General features: G+C 43.7%; 1 protein-coding gene across 1 annotated transcript; it reads right to left on the bottom strand.

The window, feature by feature from the left end:
- Window positions 1-1,323: 1,323 nt before the first annotated feature.
- On the bottom strand, window positions 1,324-18,275 carry NIT2 (nitrilase family member 2). Its single transcript, XM_045851670.1, has 10 exons — window positions 18,027-18,275; window positions 14,433-14,551; window positions 12,782-12,902; window positions 11,668-11,756; window positions 7,521-7,614; window positions 6,943-7,017; window positions 5,773-5,851; window positions 4,016-4,114; window positions 3,086-3,141; window positions 1,324-2,707 (listed from the first exon to the last, which is right to left on the bottom strand). The coding sequence occupies exons 1-10, from the start codon at window positions 18,052-18,054 to the stop codon at window positions 2,616-2,618; spliced, it is 852 nt and encodes a 283-aa protein (XP_045707626.1). The 5' UTR covers window positions 18,055-18,275; the 3' UTR covers window positions 1,324-2,615.
- Between the last annotated feature and the right edge of the window lie 102 nt (window positions 18,276-18,377).

Consider the following 18,377-nt stretch of genomic DNA (forward strand, 5'->3'; position numbering starts at 1 on the left):
AGGTAGAAAAATAGACAAGGGGAGAGCAAGAATAGTATGGGAAATGTAGAAGCTGAAGAACTTATGACACATGGACATGAACTAAAGGTGGGGAATGTGGGTGGGAGAGGGTGTGCAGGGTGAAGGGGAATGAAGGGGGGAAATGGGACAACTGTAATAGTGTAATCAATAAAATATGTTGAAAAAAGAAAAAATATAAATGACTTAGAATAGTCAAAACGATTTTGAGAAAAAAAAAGAAAAAGTCAGAGGACTAATATTACCTGACTTTAAAGACTTATAGCTCTGGCTGGTGTGGCTCAGTGGATTGAGTGCCAGCCTGTGAACCAAAGGGTCACTGTTTTGATTCCCAGTCAGGACACATGCCTAGGTTGCGGGTCAGGTCCCTAGTAGGGGGCACATGAGAGGCAACCACACATTGATGTTTCTCTCCCTCTTTCTCCCTCCTTTCCCTGCTCTAAAAATAAATAAAATATTTTTAAAAATCCACCTTATTATGAAGCTACAGTAATCAATGCAGTTAGTTTCTGGTATAAAGATATACAGAATATTGATGAACTAGAGAGTCCACAACTAGACGAGAAATATATGGTCAATACACTTTTCTTGAAGGTGCCAATGATACTCAGTAGGCATAGGATAAAACTGGCAACCTCAGAAAAAAAAATTGACTCTTACACCATATAGAAGGAAAATTAACAATTCAAAATGAATTATAGACTTAAATAAGATAAAGTCTTAGTGACCTTGCATTTGATGATTTACATAATAAATACATTTACAGAACTACAACTTTAAAAAGACAAACTTAAAAAGAAAAATATTAATCAGCTTTTATGAAAATTAAAATCTTTTCCTTTTTAAGGAATGCTCTTTAAAAAATGAAATGACATTTTTCTCTCAGGCTTGAGAATATATCTGCAAAATATTAATACCTGAAAAAGGACTTTTATCAAGAGTATATAAAGAATTCATACTAATCAATAACCCAATAAAAATATGGGGAAAGAGATGAATGGACACTCCCAAAGATAGATAAGCAAAGAAGTACATGAAAAGATATTCAGGATTATTACTGATCAGGGAAATATAAACTAAAACCACAATGAAATAGCATTACATGTCCATTAAAATGGATGAAATTAGGAAGAGTGATCATACCAGGTGTTGGTGAGGATGTGGAGCACACTCGGACTCTGACAGACTGCTGAGTGACGTATGATGATGGCACAATCACTTTCAAGAAGTTTGGTAGTGAAACACACGCATAATCCCACCCTTTCATTTCACTCCTAGATATCTAGCTCAGGAGAAACAAACAACTTGTACGAGAACCTTTATTTGTAATAGACAAAACCTGGAAACTCAAATGCTTATCAGCAGGTGGAGAAATTACAGTAACATAACATTACTCAGCAACAAGAAAGGAATGAATTACTGATGCATACACATGGGTAAATCTCCAAATGATAATGAAAAACAAAAAGTATACATTGATATAACATGAGTCCATTTTTACATAATTCTATAAAATTCAAACTAATCTATAGTGATAAAGCCTATCAGTAATTGCCTGGGAACAAGAGGAATAGCTACAGCAATTATAAAAGAACACAAGGAAACTTTTGGGGGTAGGGGGTATGATCATAACCTTGATGACAGGGGTTTCCTGGATGTATACACGTGTCAGATGGTACACATGTATTCCCTACTCTATGTGTAGAGGTGTCACATTGATAGATGGAACTTGGCCATGGTGGAAGTATTTACACCACAGAAAATGGCAAATGCTGCCACAAAATCAGGGCTTTTTCTCAGACAGCTGGTTGTTAAACATCTACCAGCTCACTGCTAGCTATAACATACATAAATAACAGCTGAAATTCTTAATTTTTAATTGTGCAAAAGAATTCTGAGAACCACTAGGCTAAAAACTTGCCTTTGGAAGGCAGAATTACTAGGGGGAAAAAAAAAAGAGAGACAGACTTTCAGACACTCCAACCAAGAAAAATCTCTTGCAGACACAGACTTGTTGCCTTGACCAAATGCTGCCACTGCCTTCCCCCACGGGCTCTCTGGTGACACCATCTTTCCCTAAGGCCAGGAGGGTTTGGAGTTGACTCTTGAGCTCCTTCTTGAAGGCTGCTGCAGGGGCTGCCATCTCCTCTGGCAAACACCAAGGATCCATCACCTTGCCTCCCACAGCTACTTACAGACCAAAGATGTAACGGAAGGTACTGCTGGAAAAAGAGTGTGCCAGTTTTCTACATATGGATTCCAATTCCAGCAATGAGGTAAGAGGCTTGTGACACAAATACATTTGTATCAGGTGAATCAACCACCAAAATACCCAAATCTGATACTTTTACCAGCTGCTTTGAAGCAGCATAAGCATGGAATAAGGTTTACAGCCATCCCCTTCTCCTTCTGCCCTTCAGTGCCAGCCTAGTCCCCTTTGACTATTTAACACAGTGTGGAGAGTACCAGTGTGCTGAAGTTCCTCATCATAACCAGAGTTCCCAGTTAGGAAAAGGATCTCCAATAAACAATTCATCAGGGAATTGATGATGTTGCAGAAACACATCTTCCTATTTTGTGGCACATTGGAAACATAATCAGGGCTTTTTTGCCTCCACTGCATAGAGGTCTGATCGCTTCTGGTTAAAAATGGGAATTTGCTGCCGTATTTCAGCCAACTTCTTCAGGTCTGCAAAAACAGTAAAGTTTACTATTAATAACATGAAACTCTTCACTAACCAAAGGGACTATTTTTCCCCGAACAGCATAAAAACCACCAGAGCCTCAACAAGTAACCCAGTAATACAGGCCTTGCCTAGAGGCAGAGGGCCCGACATGGCCTCTGGAGTCATTTGGAACCAAACCAAAAAAAACCCAAGCTGAACTATAACTCTCTGGACCCAAACAAAGAACCAAGGATAAATCAAGGACAAATAGAGCACGTGTGTGGAGGGAGGGGACAGGGGACAAAGGAACCCCTCCAGGTGACAAGGGCTGCACCAGCTATGGAATCTGGCCTCAGAGCACTGGGACGCTAGAGGCCTCACCTGTGCTGGGCAGATCTTACCTATGTCTGCATACACGATCGTTTCTCCAGTGCCAGCTTTGGCCAGGACCTCCCCCCTGAAAGAGATTCCAGGGAGAGTACATGGATTCGCTGATGTTTGCTGATATTCAAGACCTCTCTCTGTTTTTCTACCCCCTCTAACATGCCAAAGGAGAAGGAATCTGAGATTTCTTCAGATTAGTAGGGGTATAAACTCCTTTTCTACCATGTAAGTGGCTGTGTGGCCTTGGGCCAAGTCATTTGTAATCTCCACTTACAAAGTGGGAAATAAGAACTCTGTTAGGACTTAGTGAGAAAATCATGGAGTATGTTTTCTAAACTGCAAATTCCTAGTTTTTGTTCTATGATACACATCTGGGAACAGAGCCACCTATAACCAACAGGAAGTGCCCTCCCACCCCCTCATGAGTGCACGTCAATAGGAACCCTTCACAAGGGTGATCTGGCTCTGCTTCTTCCCACCTCCCAAGGCTGCTCCCCAACCCTGGGATAGTGAGGCATGGCCTGGGCATGGCCCAGATCTGCGGCATCTCTGGCTCCTTGTGCCTGCGATCCCTGCACCGCTATGTTAATGGCCTTTAGTTTTTGAAGGCAAGGTTTCAGCCTGTGGAGTCTGGGGAAAGCACACCCTGGCAGGAGCCTCACACCTGGAAATCGCAACACTCCATAAATCTGGGGAAAGGCTGATCTAGAAAACTATTTCCAGAGCTGAATCTCTGGCCCAAAGCAGGACTTTAAATCCATACCTAGTGAAATCCAATCTCTCCAAAGCAAAAAATCACCTTCCCTCACAGAGGCGGAGACCTGGTAGACATGTGGGGCTATGGGGGTGGGTGAGGGGCAGGGCCAGCCATGAATCAGGCAACCCGCCTGCCCAAGTGCCAGCTCTCTTAAGCTCCTAGTAAGCCAGTCCCTGCTTAGGCAACTCACCAAGGATTCACGACAGTGCTGTGTCCCCAGGCAACATAGGAGGCTTTGTCATCTCGGGCAGGAGATGCTGTGGCTACATACACCTGATTGTCAACAGCCCTGTAGTCAGTGGACAGAAAACACTTAAATCATACACTATAGATCTGAGATATTTTCCTATCCTATGTGTACCAATCCTCCTTTTAAAAACTAGGACAGGACAGGCTGGCTCAGATATGAAAGGAAACACCCAAAGCCATGGAACCCTCTCTTAAAAAATTATCTCATCACTTAAGCCAGTTCTTGGGGGCAATTTTGGCCAGCACAGGACATTTGCCAGTGTCTGGAAACCTTTCTGATTGTCATAACTAGTGGGATGCTATTGGCATCTCGTGGGTGGAGGCCACGGATGCTGCTAAACATCCCATGCACAGGACACCCCCATGACAAAGAACTGTCCAGGCCAAAATGTTAATACTGCCACAGATGAGAGACCCTGGCCTGAGCCAACCAGTAAAAGAGCTTCTCTGGTTAATGCCAATCAAGGCGGCCAAAGACAAGGGGTCGGGCAGGGGGTGGCAGGACCAGGGGAAGCAATACACCAGGAGGGGCTGCATGGCACTTCCATGCCAATGTGGCAGCCCCCTCATGTCAGGTTAGATGAGAAGTCAGGTGGCAGCCTGGGTACATCCAGCCACCTCACCTGGGAGCCCTGTGGGCTCAATCAATAGGTCCATACCTAGTCGTTCCAGCCTCTCCCAAGCTTTTACTGCTTTGACAAGACTGCATTGATTAACACCCATGGGATTGGACACCCCATCCTCTGCCATGCCACCAGCCAGACACCTCTACATCCCCCTCCAGGCAAAGTTACCATCATCTCCAGGAGGGACAACAGCGAGTACTGACTTAGAAGAAGCAAAAGGGAGCATTCTAGGGACCAGAAATGTTCTGTGTGGTGAACCTTGGTCATAGGTGGTGAGTATGTAAACATTCACAGGCCTGTATGCTTAAAATCTGAACACTTTCCTGTCAAATATATTACAACTCAATTTAAAAAGTATTTAATCAAAAACACTACCATCTCTGACCAGCACTGCATGGTTTGCAGAACATTTACTCCACCAGAGGGTCATGCTCCCCCTCCCTTCCATGGGACCTCCACCTCTGCTGTCTGCCCTTCACCTCTCCTCAGCCTGAGGGGACTACAGAAACAGCAACTGTGACACCCTAGACATGTCTGTGTGGTGCCCAGGATGTACAGCTTAGAAGCACAAGGGCTTGTAATGAGGTTCTTGGCAGCTGCTGTGGAAGTCTGGTTGGGATGAGCACCCCAATCTGAGCAGCACAGGGTCAGCTGTGTGAAGACCCCAAATAGACCTCTCCCTAGGACTATCAGGCTAAAAAACCCCTGCTTTTCCTTGGCTTCTGGGGCTCTGGACCCACACACTCCACGGGTCTCTGAGTCTCTGTAAAAGTTGGTGGCAACTGTCCCAGAGACACCAGCCCACATCTGATCACAGTGAATGAAACCATTGCCCGCCTGATGCACTAACTGCTATTGGAAATGCAAAGATCACAGTCTCCAAAATCTGTGAGGTTGATGCTGTGGCTTCTGAAGAGAAGATTCTTAGCAGAAGCCTTCCCTTTGGACTGAAAGATGAAAACATTCATCTTTTCAAAATACATCTGGATGCTGCTATGGCAAAGAACTGAAATCTTTGCACAAAGAAACACTGAGATGCCTGAAGCTGTGTCTGTCTGACATACTTTCTTACCGGCCTCGCTGAAGCAACTCCCAGTGAGCTGGTCCAGTGGTCAAATTAAAAGCTCCAGGATATACCAACAGCTGGCAGCCTTGGGGAGAGAAAGGCTGAAGAGTCAACGCAAAGAACACCCAACCTCACTAGTCCCTCCCTTTGCTCTCCACCCAGGGGCACCAAACTCCAACTCTCTCAAAAGCATGAAAAGATGTCAGCCAAGTCAGTGTCAGCAGCATTAAGTTACAGCTTTGAATTCCTTTAGAGACACTCGCATAACACACACAAGAAAAGTGGTACGGATAACCAAAACCACAACATGTGACTTTGCTTTAAAAAAAAAAAGTGGAGAACTGTCATTGAAATTCCTCTCAGCGCCACATGGTTAGCTCTGCATGGCCAAGGACCGTGGTCTGTAATGCTTTTCAACTGACAAGAGGGGCAGAGCAGGTGCTCCAGTGGCCACTGCCAGGAGGCTACAGAGACTCAGAGCCCACGCGCCTCCACCTCTTGCTGAGCAGTCCCACCGTCTGCATCCACTTCACTGTATGAAGTGACAGTTGATTCAGAATCAAACCAGCTCCGCCAGGCTAGTAGGAATGATAATTATTTGCTGATTACCATACAAGGACCTTTAGTAAGTTCTCTCTCCGTAATCTTCACCCCGTCCCTATGAGAACACTGAGATCCACACTGCTCTAGAGAGTAAATAATTCACCCAAAGTACCATGCCAATTAGGAGAGAAGTTGGAACCAGAACCCAGACCTCCTGACTTGGTTTGGTGCTCTTCCTGGATGGTAGGACACCTTTTCTCTGGACCAAAATGTCTGTCACTACATTTCTACTGCACCCAACATGTAGGACCATCGAATAGTGAAATCCACAAGGCAAAACCATGTCTTCATTTCTACCAAGTGACTCTTTCCAAATACAGTAACAGGAAGGGCCCGAGGGAAGAACAGATGTTTAAGAGTCTGTCTCCTGCCTTAGCTGCCCAATGTGTTAAAGCACAACCTCTGAAAAACCATATTGTTCACACGAAGCAGACGTCTGAGAAGGCAGATGGGAGTGGACAGATTAAGACCTCTCCTCCACTTTTGCCAACGAAGGGCTCCCTCCACCCACAAAGACCAGCCCAGATTCACACCTCCAGGCACCCACACAGCACAAATACAGTGCTGCCTCACCTCTCTCTGCGTAGATCTGTGCCAGCTCTGAGAAGCGCATGTCATAGCAGATGCCCAGGCCCACTCTGCAGTAAGCTGCTTACAAACAGAAAACGCATGGATGAAAAGCTAACCCACGGCACAGTGAGGCAGGGTAAACCCTCCTGATGTAATGATCACAAACCACGGGGGAATACAGTAACACAGGGCCCACAGATGGAGAAATCTATAAGCTTATTTCTGCTTGGACTTTACCTCATATATCACTTATGTCAGCAGAGTGGAGGTGAGAAATTTATTCTAACTGAATGCTTATGATCTAAGTGAGAAGTGTTCATCAAGGCCTGGCAGGTACACTCTGGAAGCCATCATACTAATAGGGGGCTGTGATCAAATGGAAGAGCAAAATCACATCAAACCCTTAGTTCTCCATTTGGCCTGCCCTTTCTAGATCTCCGACCATTCTCTGCCCTCCTCACTTCTGGTCTTTCAGCCAGGTTGTATGAAGAAATTAAGGAGGGGCATAAGAAAGAAACAAAGGAATACCTGATCCTCTTCTACAGGGACTGCTAAAAGAGGTGGACTTATCTGGTACGTACGAGTCTCAAAGGTCGAGAAACTGTCACCAGGACTCAGTATTTTAGATTCTTGAAATGTAATTTTCCCAGGAACATCAATGTCAAACAGATGGAGCTGCATCACAAATAGGGCTTTGGTTACCTCTTTTGCAGCAGGGTTCACGGCAATAACTACAAACATCCTCCCCTGGCGAGATGTGGGGGGTGATCTAAGATCAACTGTACGAATAGCACCCTTAATAGCCCACAACCCACCCACAATCTGACGCTTTATCAAAATGAATTCTAATATGGGATATGGTAGTTTCATGACCCTTCTTTCCTAGGTGGTGTACAAATCCATGTCTAGGTTTCTTATGGGAACCAATTAACGTGTTGCTTTTTTAACTCAATGTAAATGCTAAATGAAAACTCCTCAGAATCAGAATCAAACTGACACACTGGCAAGAGAGGTGGAGAGTGGATGAGCGATTAAAAATATAGGTAAAATTTAGTCCTGGCTGGTGTGGCTCAGTGGACTGAGCACCAGTGTACGACTCAAAAGGTCACAGGTTCGATTCCCAGTCAGGGCACATGTATGGGTTGTGGGCCAGGTTCCCCAGTTGGGGGCATGTGAGAGGCAACCAATTGATGTATCTCTCCCTCTCTTTCTCCCTCCCTTCCCCTCTCTCCAAAAAGTAAATAAATAAAATCTAAAAAAAAAAAAGAAATAAAAATAGGCAAAATTTTGCAAACCAAATGCAGCAATTTATAAAGAGTAACATATCACTTCCAAATTGAATTCTGATTTATCACACTAACAAAATAAAGGAGAAAAGTCACATGAGCATTGTAAGAGGTGTATAATGATCATTTGGTAAACTTCTACATCCATGCTTATTTAAAAACAAAAAAGAAAACCTCTTCCAGGAAGGGAATTTCTTTAATCTGATAAAGAGTATCTACAAAAACACTAATGTTAACATACTGAAGCCTTCGCCTACTAAGATCAGGAACAAAACAAGGACACCTGCTACCCAACACTCTACCAGAGGCCCTGACCACAGCAACCAGGCAAAAGAAAGGAACAGAAAGTGCAAGGATTAGAAAGAAAAAATTAAATCTGTCATTATTCTCAGATGATATAATTGTGTACCTGGAAACTCCAAAGGAAAACTATGGATGAATTATTAAAATTAATGAGTAACTTTAGCAAGGTTACTGTGTATGTAGAAGGTCAGTATTTTTATAATTAGTTGTACTTCTCCACATACTAGTAAGAAACAGAAAATGAGAGGGCATAAACAAACCACTCATGAAGAATAAATCTAGCAAATGATATATGACTATATTGGAAAAACCATAAAAAATAATGTGAAATTTTTAAAAGCCTACAAGTGCACTTCGTGGACATACATGCACTTCGTGGACATACATGCACTTCAAATGATGGAGTTAATAGCTCAATGCTGGCTCCTCTTCCAGTAATAGCTGAGTGGCTCCCATCAGGTCCATTAGCTTTCTCATAAGCATGAACTCTGGAGAATGATCAAAATTAGGGAACACCTGAAGGGAAGTCAATACTTGGAAGAAGGGAACAGCACCAGGTAGGTTTCCTGTTTGTTTACTGCTTTCAGTTAGAAGCAAGGCCCCAGGCATTGCTAGGAGCAGTGGGGAAACCATCCACAATCAGACTGGCCCGGGGAACCAGAAGACAGCTTCACAGCAGCAGCAAAGTGAGGGGGCAAATCTTGAAAAGGATAAAGCCAAAGCCAAAGAGCCCCAAGTTCTACAAACAAAATCTGCCCAAATCTCTGGCTAACCGCTGAAGTAAAGATGTATGGGGCAGACTCCAAGCTAAACAGCCCAGCTAAACAGTCTAAACAGCTGAGGTTGCTGCCCACCTCCCTCTCTCTCTCTCTCTCTCTCTCTCTCTCTCTCTCACACACACACACACACACACACACACACACAGAATTTGGGGTTTGAGTACAGCCAAGTTAACTATTGTACTTACAAAAACAAACAAAAAAAATAAACACTTTTCAAAGAAATAGAAGTTAGAACCTCAAGAACATAGCATCTAATGATGTACAATCCAAAATTACTATACACACAAAGAAATGGAAAATATGACCTAAACTCTAAAGAAAAGGCAATCAGTGGAGCAGATAGACCCCAACACAACCAGATGTGGCAATACCAAAGACTTTAAAGGAGCTCAAGGGAATGAAGGACTTGCTCTTAATGAATTACACAAATAAAAATAATGGTAGAGAAATAAAAGCTATAAAAAAGAACCCAATGAAAATTTTAGAACTGAAAAATTCAGTATCTGAAATTTAAACAAATTTCACTCGTTTGGTTTATAGCAGATTGGAGATTACAAAAGAAAGACTCAGTGAACTTAAAGGTAGATCAATGAAAACTGCCCAATTTGAAGTAGAGAGAGAAAAGGGGTTGGAAAAATAAAAACAAAGAACAAAAGCCTTGGTGACCTGGTTTGGAGGAACAGTATCAACATTGGAACCCTGTAAGAGAATGGGAGAGAAAAACGTAAAACGAAATAATGCCCCCAAATTTCCCACATGTGGTGAAAGACTTACATGTTCAGATTCAGGAAGCACAAAGCAAGGCAAACACAAAGAAAACCATGTAGGCACACTGGAAGCAAAATATTAACAACTGAAATTTACAAAGAATAAATCTGGAAGGCAGGCAGATAAAAACACAAATTACATACAGAAAACAATAATACAATTTACCACTGACTTTTTATCAGGGAAAAAAAAGAAAAAAGATGCTAGAAAATAAGTGAATAATGTCTCTCAAACTGCTGGGGGGCGGCAAACTGTGCACCCAGAACTCTATTCCAAAACATTTGTCAAGAATGAAGGTGTACTAAAGGTATGTTCATAAACAACTAAGAAAATGCAGTTATCAGATCCCCACTACAAAAAAGCTAGGAGAGGTCCTTGTATTTGAAGGAGCAAATATCAGATAGACCTAGGATCTTCAGGAAGAAAAAAAAAATACCAGAAGGGGAAATATGTGCATAACATAAAAAACTTTCTATTCATTTCTTTAAAATGCATGCTACTTAAAAAATAAGGGTTTTGTGGGATTTACAATGTATGTCGATGCAATGTGTGTGTCAACTACAGTATAAAAATGGGAAGGAGATAGGAAATTTCAAATGAAATAGTATAACATTAATTCAAGCAGACTGTGCAAGGATGCAACCTGTACTGTCTAAAGCAACAACTTTAAAAAAAGCACAGAGGCATATTTAAAAGCCAATAGATTAATTAAAATGAAATTGTAAAAAATACTCGACCCCAAAGAATGCAAAAAAGAGAAACAAAGGAAAAAACAGTAAAATATCTATATGCTTAAAATATCAATAATTATATTAACTATAAATGGAGTAACCACTTCAGTTAAAAAGCAGACACTGTCAGAATGAATAAAAAAGCAAAACCCAACTATATGCTGCCTACAAATTTTAAATGTAGACACATATAGTTCAAAAATAAGAGATTAAAGAAAGATGCACTATACAAAAAGTAAGTATAAGCGTGGCTACAGTATTATCAGAGATAAAATAAACTTCAAGACAAAGAGTATTACAAGCTAAAAACCCCCAGATGTTTCATAACAGTAAAAGGATCAACTTACCAAGAAGACTTAAAGATCCTAAATGTACATGCATTTACTACTGCAAAGATGCCCACCTCCCCAAAGGGATCTCTATGTATCCATCCATGCAACCCTAATTAAAAGACCTGCAGGTTTCCCCTTTGCTGAAGTTGACAGGCTGACTCTAAAATTTATATCAAAGTGCCAAAAGCCGAGAACAGCCACTTGTGCCATCCAGTCAAAATGCCTGACGTATGTACAATATAAGAGGAAACTATGGGAATTCATAGTAAAGTCTCAAGAAGCAATGAGACTTGCCACATTCCCTACTAACCTATTTTTTTTTCCCCATCCTCACTCAAGGACATGCTTATTGATTTTGGAGAGAGGAAGAGAAGCATCGATTTGCTGCTTCTCTTCATATGCACCCCCACTGGAGACTGAACCAGGAACCTAGGCATGTGCCTTGACCTGGAATCGAACCACAACTTTTCAGGTTACTGGATTACGCTCCAAGCAACTGAGCCACACTGACCAGGGCCCTGCTTACCTTTCTGTGCTTTACCAGTAAAGCTCCATCAGGCCCAAACACAGTGCAGGTGTTATATAATTTCCCAGAATCCTCTTCAGGAATGGAACCTTTTATTGAGAGGAGAAACACACAGGCACAAAAAACATCCTGAGAAAAGCATTCTTTTGGAACTGGACAAAGGCTTGATAAAATGTCACTTGGGTCCAACAATAAAGCTTACTATCTTCTAAGGGTCACTTAATCAGTTGTTTTCCTTCTTGAATATAATCTTTCAGAGATAAACTCTAGAGTGTAGATGAAATATAATTAAATAAAATGCTAAAGACAGGTTTCAAAAGTTCCAGACTATTTCAGAATTCAGCTTAGACCTTGAGCAACACTTACAGTAATGTGAACCATTGAAGCAACATGGGGAATTCACTGTTGCACAACTTAAATCCACCAGACCCTCCTGCAACACAGCTGCATCCTGAAAGGCTGTGGGAATGTGAGCCCCAAGTCTTTCCACCACTGAATGTATTCTAGTTCCTGCTTCTGCCTCTTCTTGCTGTGCTTTCAATTCTCTACCTCTTAATCATTTCTAATTCTTATATGGCATGGTACAGAACTAATTTTGTTTGCTTTATTTATTAAGCAGTTTTACTGATTTAATTGAAGCAAATTGAACATTTTAAAATTTATCTCAAAACCACATAAAGCTACTTTGTTCATAGCTCTTTAAGAAAAAGATTTTAATCCTGCATTTGTATAATGAAAGACACTCAGCTATGGCTTTTCTTTCCACATTTCCACCTGCCCCTTACCCGCCTCTCCTCCTCCAGGGAAAATCATCATTATCAGTTTGGTGTGTGTCCTTCTACAATACCAACTCTGTATTACATGCATAACTATACACAAACATCAATAACCTTTTGTGTGGGGATTAATCTGAATGGGAATACCTGTTCATATCATCTTGAACTTGCACTTCTTCCACTTAAGTGTGTGCCTGGAAGAGCGCTCCACTTTATTACATATAGATCTACCTCGTTCTTTTCAATGGATAATTTGTATTCCACTGTTTAAATGTAACAACAAAAAATATTCATGTTTTTAATGTTTAGGCCATTGTACCTTGACAGTAGGAAGTTACCTCCAATGAGATATATGCTGCACTCCTTTGCTACTTCAGAAAGCTTCTGTGTGGATTCACCAGGAATTTTCTCTGCATATTCGGGAAAATAGTTTGTGCCATATGGAGAATTAAAGCATTCCTAGAATAATGTTTACAAAAAAAAAAGGGAAAAGAATCAAAGCACCCAACCCATTTTAAAGTTCTGCTGTAAAAAGGTATAGCTGCTGCTTCCAGCTCAGCTCTCAAAGGGGTAAACACAGCCGATAAAACAAAACAAGAAAGAACACTGACATCCTGGGGCTACAGGCCCTGTAGCCACTGAAGGATTCAGCAGCTGGCTCCCGTGGGGCTACAGGAAACACATGTGCTCAACCACATCCTGGTCACCTTGGCAGAAGTCTGGAACTGTCTTGGAACTGTCTCTCCCTCCAGCCTGCAGGAGAGCTATGCATTCCCAGGGCACCCAGGCCCCACTACAACTGGGCTTCCTTACAGGACTTTGGGCATTGGGATGCACCCATACGTTCAAAATTATGAGCCTCTGAAAGCCAGAGAAGTTAAAGACATTTCCTCATCTGTAAAATGAACCGTTACTAACCTCCTGCAAAATCGCTCATTCCCCAGGATATGTCTGTTTTCAACTGCTCTGTGATAAAAAAGCAAAAACAACTAGACTTCGACTCCAATCATTCATTTTGAGTTTATCGAGATCACCTGTATACCACACACTGTGCCAGGCAACTCAAGCCTGAGGATCACCAGCTTGTACAAAACACGTTAGACACAGGGGCACGTGCTGAATTCAAGTGCTCTCACTCCTGGTCTGTAGACTTATCTCTGGCAACATAACCAACAAGAGACCAAGTATAGAGTACAAGTACGGTGGAGCCCCATGACCGGTAACAAAGGCTGGATTAACATTAACATCTCTAGCTCCCTGGTTAGATTCCTACCCACTAGACACATCTGTAATGGCCTGGAGCCTAAAATATAAGGTGGTCCTGAAAATTCTCCAGCCAATCTAAGCAGTTTGCAGAGGGCTGCCTCCACCCCATGGAGAGTGGGGGAGGGGCTGTCCAGAATAGTGCCACCACTGACCCTCTTCCCGGGGAAGAAGCCAGTAGATGCAGGCCCTGCCATGTGAAGGGTCCTGCTCTGGAGCTAACACTCCACTTGCTGACAAACAAATGTGGTGCAACCTTCAGTGGGCTCTATTTTAAAAGAAATCACCTAGGAATGGGATGCAGAGTCCTACTGGCTTAAGGAAGATACTACAAACTTCTTAAATGTCTCTAACAAGTTTCAGTTTTCAACAATTATTTAAAATATTGGAGGCCTAGCTCTAAAATCCATACTTCCTGGTCCTGTGAAGTGCTATACAAGGAAAGAAGGAAGGTATTAGAGGTACAGAGTACTTTAGCTTTAGGCAAGCACTTCAACCTAGTAGAGTTCTGAATGAAGTAGGTTAATCCTCAAGTTAAAGTACTGTAACCATGATGGCACGTCCCATCCCAAAGACACCTGCAAAGGGCCATCTTCCAGACAAACATGGACAATCCCAGTTCCCAAAGACCTTGCTGGACTCCAGACACAGAGGAAAACCAGAGCTAGAGACACTATTCTGCTGAGTCAACAGTTCCCAGAAAGGGCAGGCTGCCTCCATACTTACTGGCAGAGAAACTATCTTTGCTCCTTGTGTGGCTGCCTTTTGGATAAGGCCACAGGCTCGAGTGAGATTATCTGACTTGATTGAAGAAACCTGAAGCTGAATGAGGGCCAAGCGGAAAGCTGAGGATGAAGAGAACACAGTTGTCAGGAAATCAGACTGTTCAATCAGAGCAGCAGTTCTCAATCCAAGGGCAATTTTGCCTCCCAGGACAGCTGGCAGTGTCTGGAGACATTTTTGATCATCACAAATGGTGGGTGCTACTGGCACCTGTTGGGAAGAGGTCAGAGACCCATGCTAAACATGCCGAAATGTACAGGTCACTCCTTCACAACAAATTATCCGGTCCAAAATGTCTGAAATGGTCATGTTGAGACTCTGAGATAGAGCTACAGCCAAGGGCAAAGCCCCATGCCCAGCACAACCCGAAGTGAAGTAGACAGGCCCAGTTTTTCACACAAGTGAGAACACAGCTTGAAGGAAAACAACTAGGTTCGAATACAGATCTATTCCTAACAACTAGGTTTGGACACAGAATTATTCCTTACTATTTGATCTTGGGCCTTGGGCCTACCCTGATCCAGGTAACTGAGTGCATCTCAGTGCAGAAGGTGAAATCCCACTGTGACTGGGGCAGTGGGTCCAGGGTAGATGCCTGTCTTAAGGTCCCCATTGCCCACTGGGACACGATGACTAAGTCTAGTTGCCAGCAGGAAGGGGAATGTGGCAGCCGGTGAGTACCTGTGAGAGTCTACCCAATGCATATCACTGTGCCCAAAGGACAACAGTATTAAGTACAAGTAAAAAACACCATGAGACGCTGAGATGCTGAGGAAGGAAACCTTAGCAGCACTTCTTCCTCCTATCTAAACAAGGGGCTCCATGTTTTTATTGGGGACTGGATCCCATAAATTATGTAGCCAACTCTGCCAAAAAGATCTGTTGTCAGCCTTGGGGCAAGGAGGTGAGGCTTATTCCTTCCTTGAGGTTGGAGCTACACCCTACATTTGCTTTTCCTACGTTTCTTAGAGTTCTCTTTGGCTTTTATAGTAATCACTTCTTGGTGGTTAATAATTCTTTCACATATTTACTTATTTGCTTGAGAGAGGGGAAGAGAGAGAGAGAGAGGAAGAGAAACATATATCAGTTGCCTCCCATACTCATCCTGACTGGGGACTGAACTGGCAACCTAAACAAGTGCCCTGACCAGGAATCGAACCTGCGACCTTCTGGTGTACAGGAAGATGTTTCAACCAACCAAGCCACAATGGCCAGGGCATACTGGTGAATAAATCTTCATAAAAAACTTACCCTGTTCAAGTGACTGGTGTGGTCTGTGTCCTACGGGGACACTGACTAATACAGTTTTTGCTCATGGTTTGAGGGGAGACTGCACTAGATCCAAAGCATGTCGTAACCTACAAAACTGTGAAGTTCAGGAATTAGCAGTAATGTCCTGCCTTCTCTATGCTACCTCTGCTCTACAGTCTGAAAAACCCACTGTTACAGAGCTGTCACTCTGAGTTTCTCCTGTAACTGTGCAAATGTTCCTAGAAGAGACAACACTGACAGACCTGGCTTTTGATGAAGGTCAGTTTGGCTCAGGGTTAACCCTGTAAGGAAAATGCAGATGTCCCATTCCTTGGTTTATTCTAAATATAGTGAGAAGAGCTAAATTTAATCCTGAATGCAGCTTGTTAAACAGTCTCAGAATCTGCATGAAAACAAAGGAAACTAAAATAGGGAACAAAAGCTGGGATTACTTTGGGACAAACAAGTATATTGAGAATATTACCAGAACATCACACAGACCCACTTAAGGTCTCCACTGTAACTCAGAAGCTGGGCTTTGTCTCTGCTTCAGAGAGGTGGAAAGAGGACGTCCACATTCCTATTACTGACTGGCTTCCCCTCTCCCCCAGCCACCCAGAAAGGCAGCAGCCTTGAATTAGGCCTGGGATTGCTGGACATTCTGTAAATCACCCACTCCACAGAGGGATTGTGGCAGGAAAATGTCATCATTGGGAGGTACTAGTCACCTCATCTCCTCAGCTTTTAAGTGAAAATACAATGATTTTTGTAGGTCCGTGGCTGCCTTAATATTCATCATAGTCTGACAGTGAAGGACCTACCCAGGGGGAGAAGAAAAGAATAAAATATAATAAGTGCAAGGACCAACATGGGAACAACATGAGGAATATGCCAGGTCCTTTACACAAATAAGCATCTGTGAGGTTTCATTAACACCACTTTGTAAATGAGGCAACAAGAAGCTTGCAGAGGGAAAACTGCACAAAGAAAACGGCAAACCAACAATCCCAAATTGGAAACTGTAAAGCAGGATAGGCACCTAGTGCGTTAGTTTGGGGTTTTTTGCGGGGTGGGGGTCAAGTAACTTGAAAACACTCCTCAAGGAAGATCCACAGCATTAAAAACTACAGCTCTCAAGTCTATCAGCCTCTGTCATGCCTGACCTCTTCAAAGATACCAGTCACATCCAGAGGAAGGACTTCTATATCAAACCTGAACAATCATTCAGCCACCAACTCGCACACACTCTAGGTTGAAATGAAAAACAAAGTGCACTCCCACAAATCTTATGTCATGGGAACCTCACAAGACTCCCAGGCAGGAGCAGTTTATGTCCATTTTACAGGTCAGAGAACTAAGGTCCCAAGACATTAAATGACTTGTTGACGTGGAAAGATACTAACTGAGCCCAGACTAATAATCCAGGTCTCCAGACTAAATCCGGAGCACTCCACTGCCTCTTGTGAAAGAATCTGGCACAGCCCTGGGGAAATTTACCCCTGGGGCTGATCCAGGATGGGGGCGTGTAACCAACATGTTAATACTCAACCTTAAAGCTCAAGGTGCAGATGCAGAAACTACTTGCCCAGTTTTTTGCTCAGGAGAGTAGGGCATTATCCGTGTGTGTGTGGCGGGGCGGTGCAATGAGGAACGAATGACCCAGTCCTCTTAACAACACAGCCCAAATCAAGAAAACAAGTTCTTCGGTTTCACGCGATAGGACTCAAGGCACAAATAAACCCAAGTTCAAAAGTCAATCTTAGATGAAGAGTGTGAAAGCAACCCTACTTGATAGTCCCGCTTCTAGTGCAAAACCTAAGCGTCTAAGAATCGCGCGGGGCAGAGGCTCTCACACCTGAAGAAGTATCATAATTACCATAATTACAGAAGGCTCCACTGCAAGTGTAGTCCTTGGAAGGGCAGAACTTGCATTTCACATGAACACCTGCCCCTCCTGCGCAGGTGAATTTGTGGTAGGTGGCTCCACAACTCACCTACAGGCACTACCTTACAGGACGCAGGAGCCCAGCCGGCAGCAAGGCGCGACCTCTCGGCTTCCGCGGCCCCGCCGGCGCCCCAGAAAAACTGGAATCCTCGCGAGTGCTCTGGCCCGCGCTCCGCGGCCGCCTCCCGCCCCGCTCGCCCAAGCCCCGAGGTCCGCGGACACCAGGTCTGGGCAGGCCAGGGCCTGTGCGGCGTCACCCCCGCACCACCGTCCCCCTCCCTCCCGCGCCGGCTCCGCACCCGAAGCCTCCCCTCCGGCCCTAGCTGCGCAGTGCTACTCACTGGCCATGGCTCTCCCTGGAAGAACCATGCGCGGAACCGCTAGACCTGTGGTCTCCAGACTAACGGAAGCGGCGCCGTTGGGGGCAAGCGAGAAGGGGTAAATCCGCGTCGGAAGGGGAGGAGCGCGCGTCCTAGGCTCCGCCCCCACCCTCTCGGGTCTCGCCCGCCGCGCGGGGGTGGGTTTCTTGCTGTACTTTGACCCACAGCAATTGCTCGCTGTTGGTGCTTGAATGGGCCAACGAGAAACCGCTGATTCCCACGCAGTCCAGAAAATCGAATGCCTCTGAAGACAAACGGACAAAGAAAGGGCGACCTGAATCAGGGTGGAATCTGGTAAATGTTTAACGACCG

This window comes from Phyllostomus hastatus, unplaced genomic scaffold, assembly GCF_019186645.2.
Source record: "Phyllostomus hastatus isolate PE091 unplaced genomic scaffold, TTU_PhHast_1.1 phas_contig_86, whole genome shotgun sequence".
NCBI classification, from domain to species: Eukaryota; Metazoa; Chordata; class Mammalia; order Chiroptera; family Phyllostomidae; genus Phyllostomus; species Phyllostomus hastatus.

What these genes read in the sequence shown, in the direction of transcription:
- NIT2 (XM_045851670.1), bottom strand. Translation starts at nt 18,054, where the DNA reads ATGGTTCTTCCAGGGAGAGCCATGGCCA. An exon ending in GAGTTGCTTCAGCGAGGCCG is followed by an intron (nt 4,115 to 5,772) that starts GTAAGAAAGTAT and finishes CACTGACTACAG; the next exon opens with GGCTGTTGACAATCAGGTGT. An exon ending in GATCGTGTATGCAGACATAG is followed by an intron (nt 2,708 to 3,085) that starts GTAAGATCTGCC and finishes CTGTTTTTGCAG; the next exon opens with ACCTGAAGAAGTTGGCTGAA.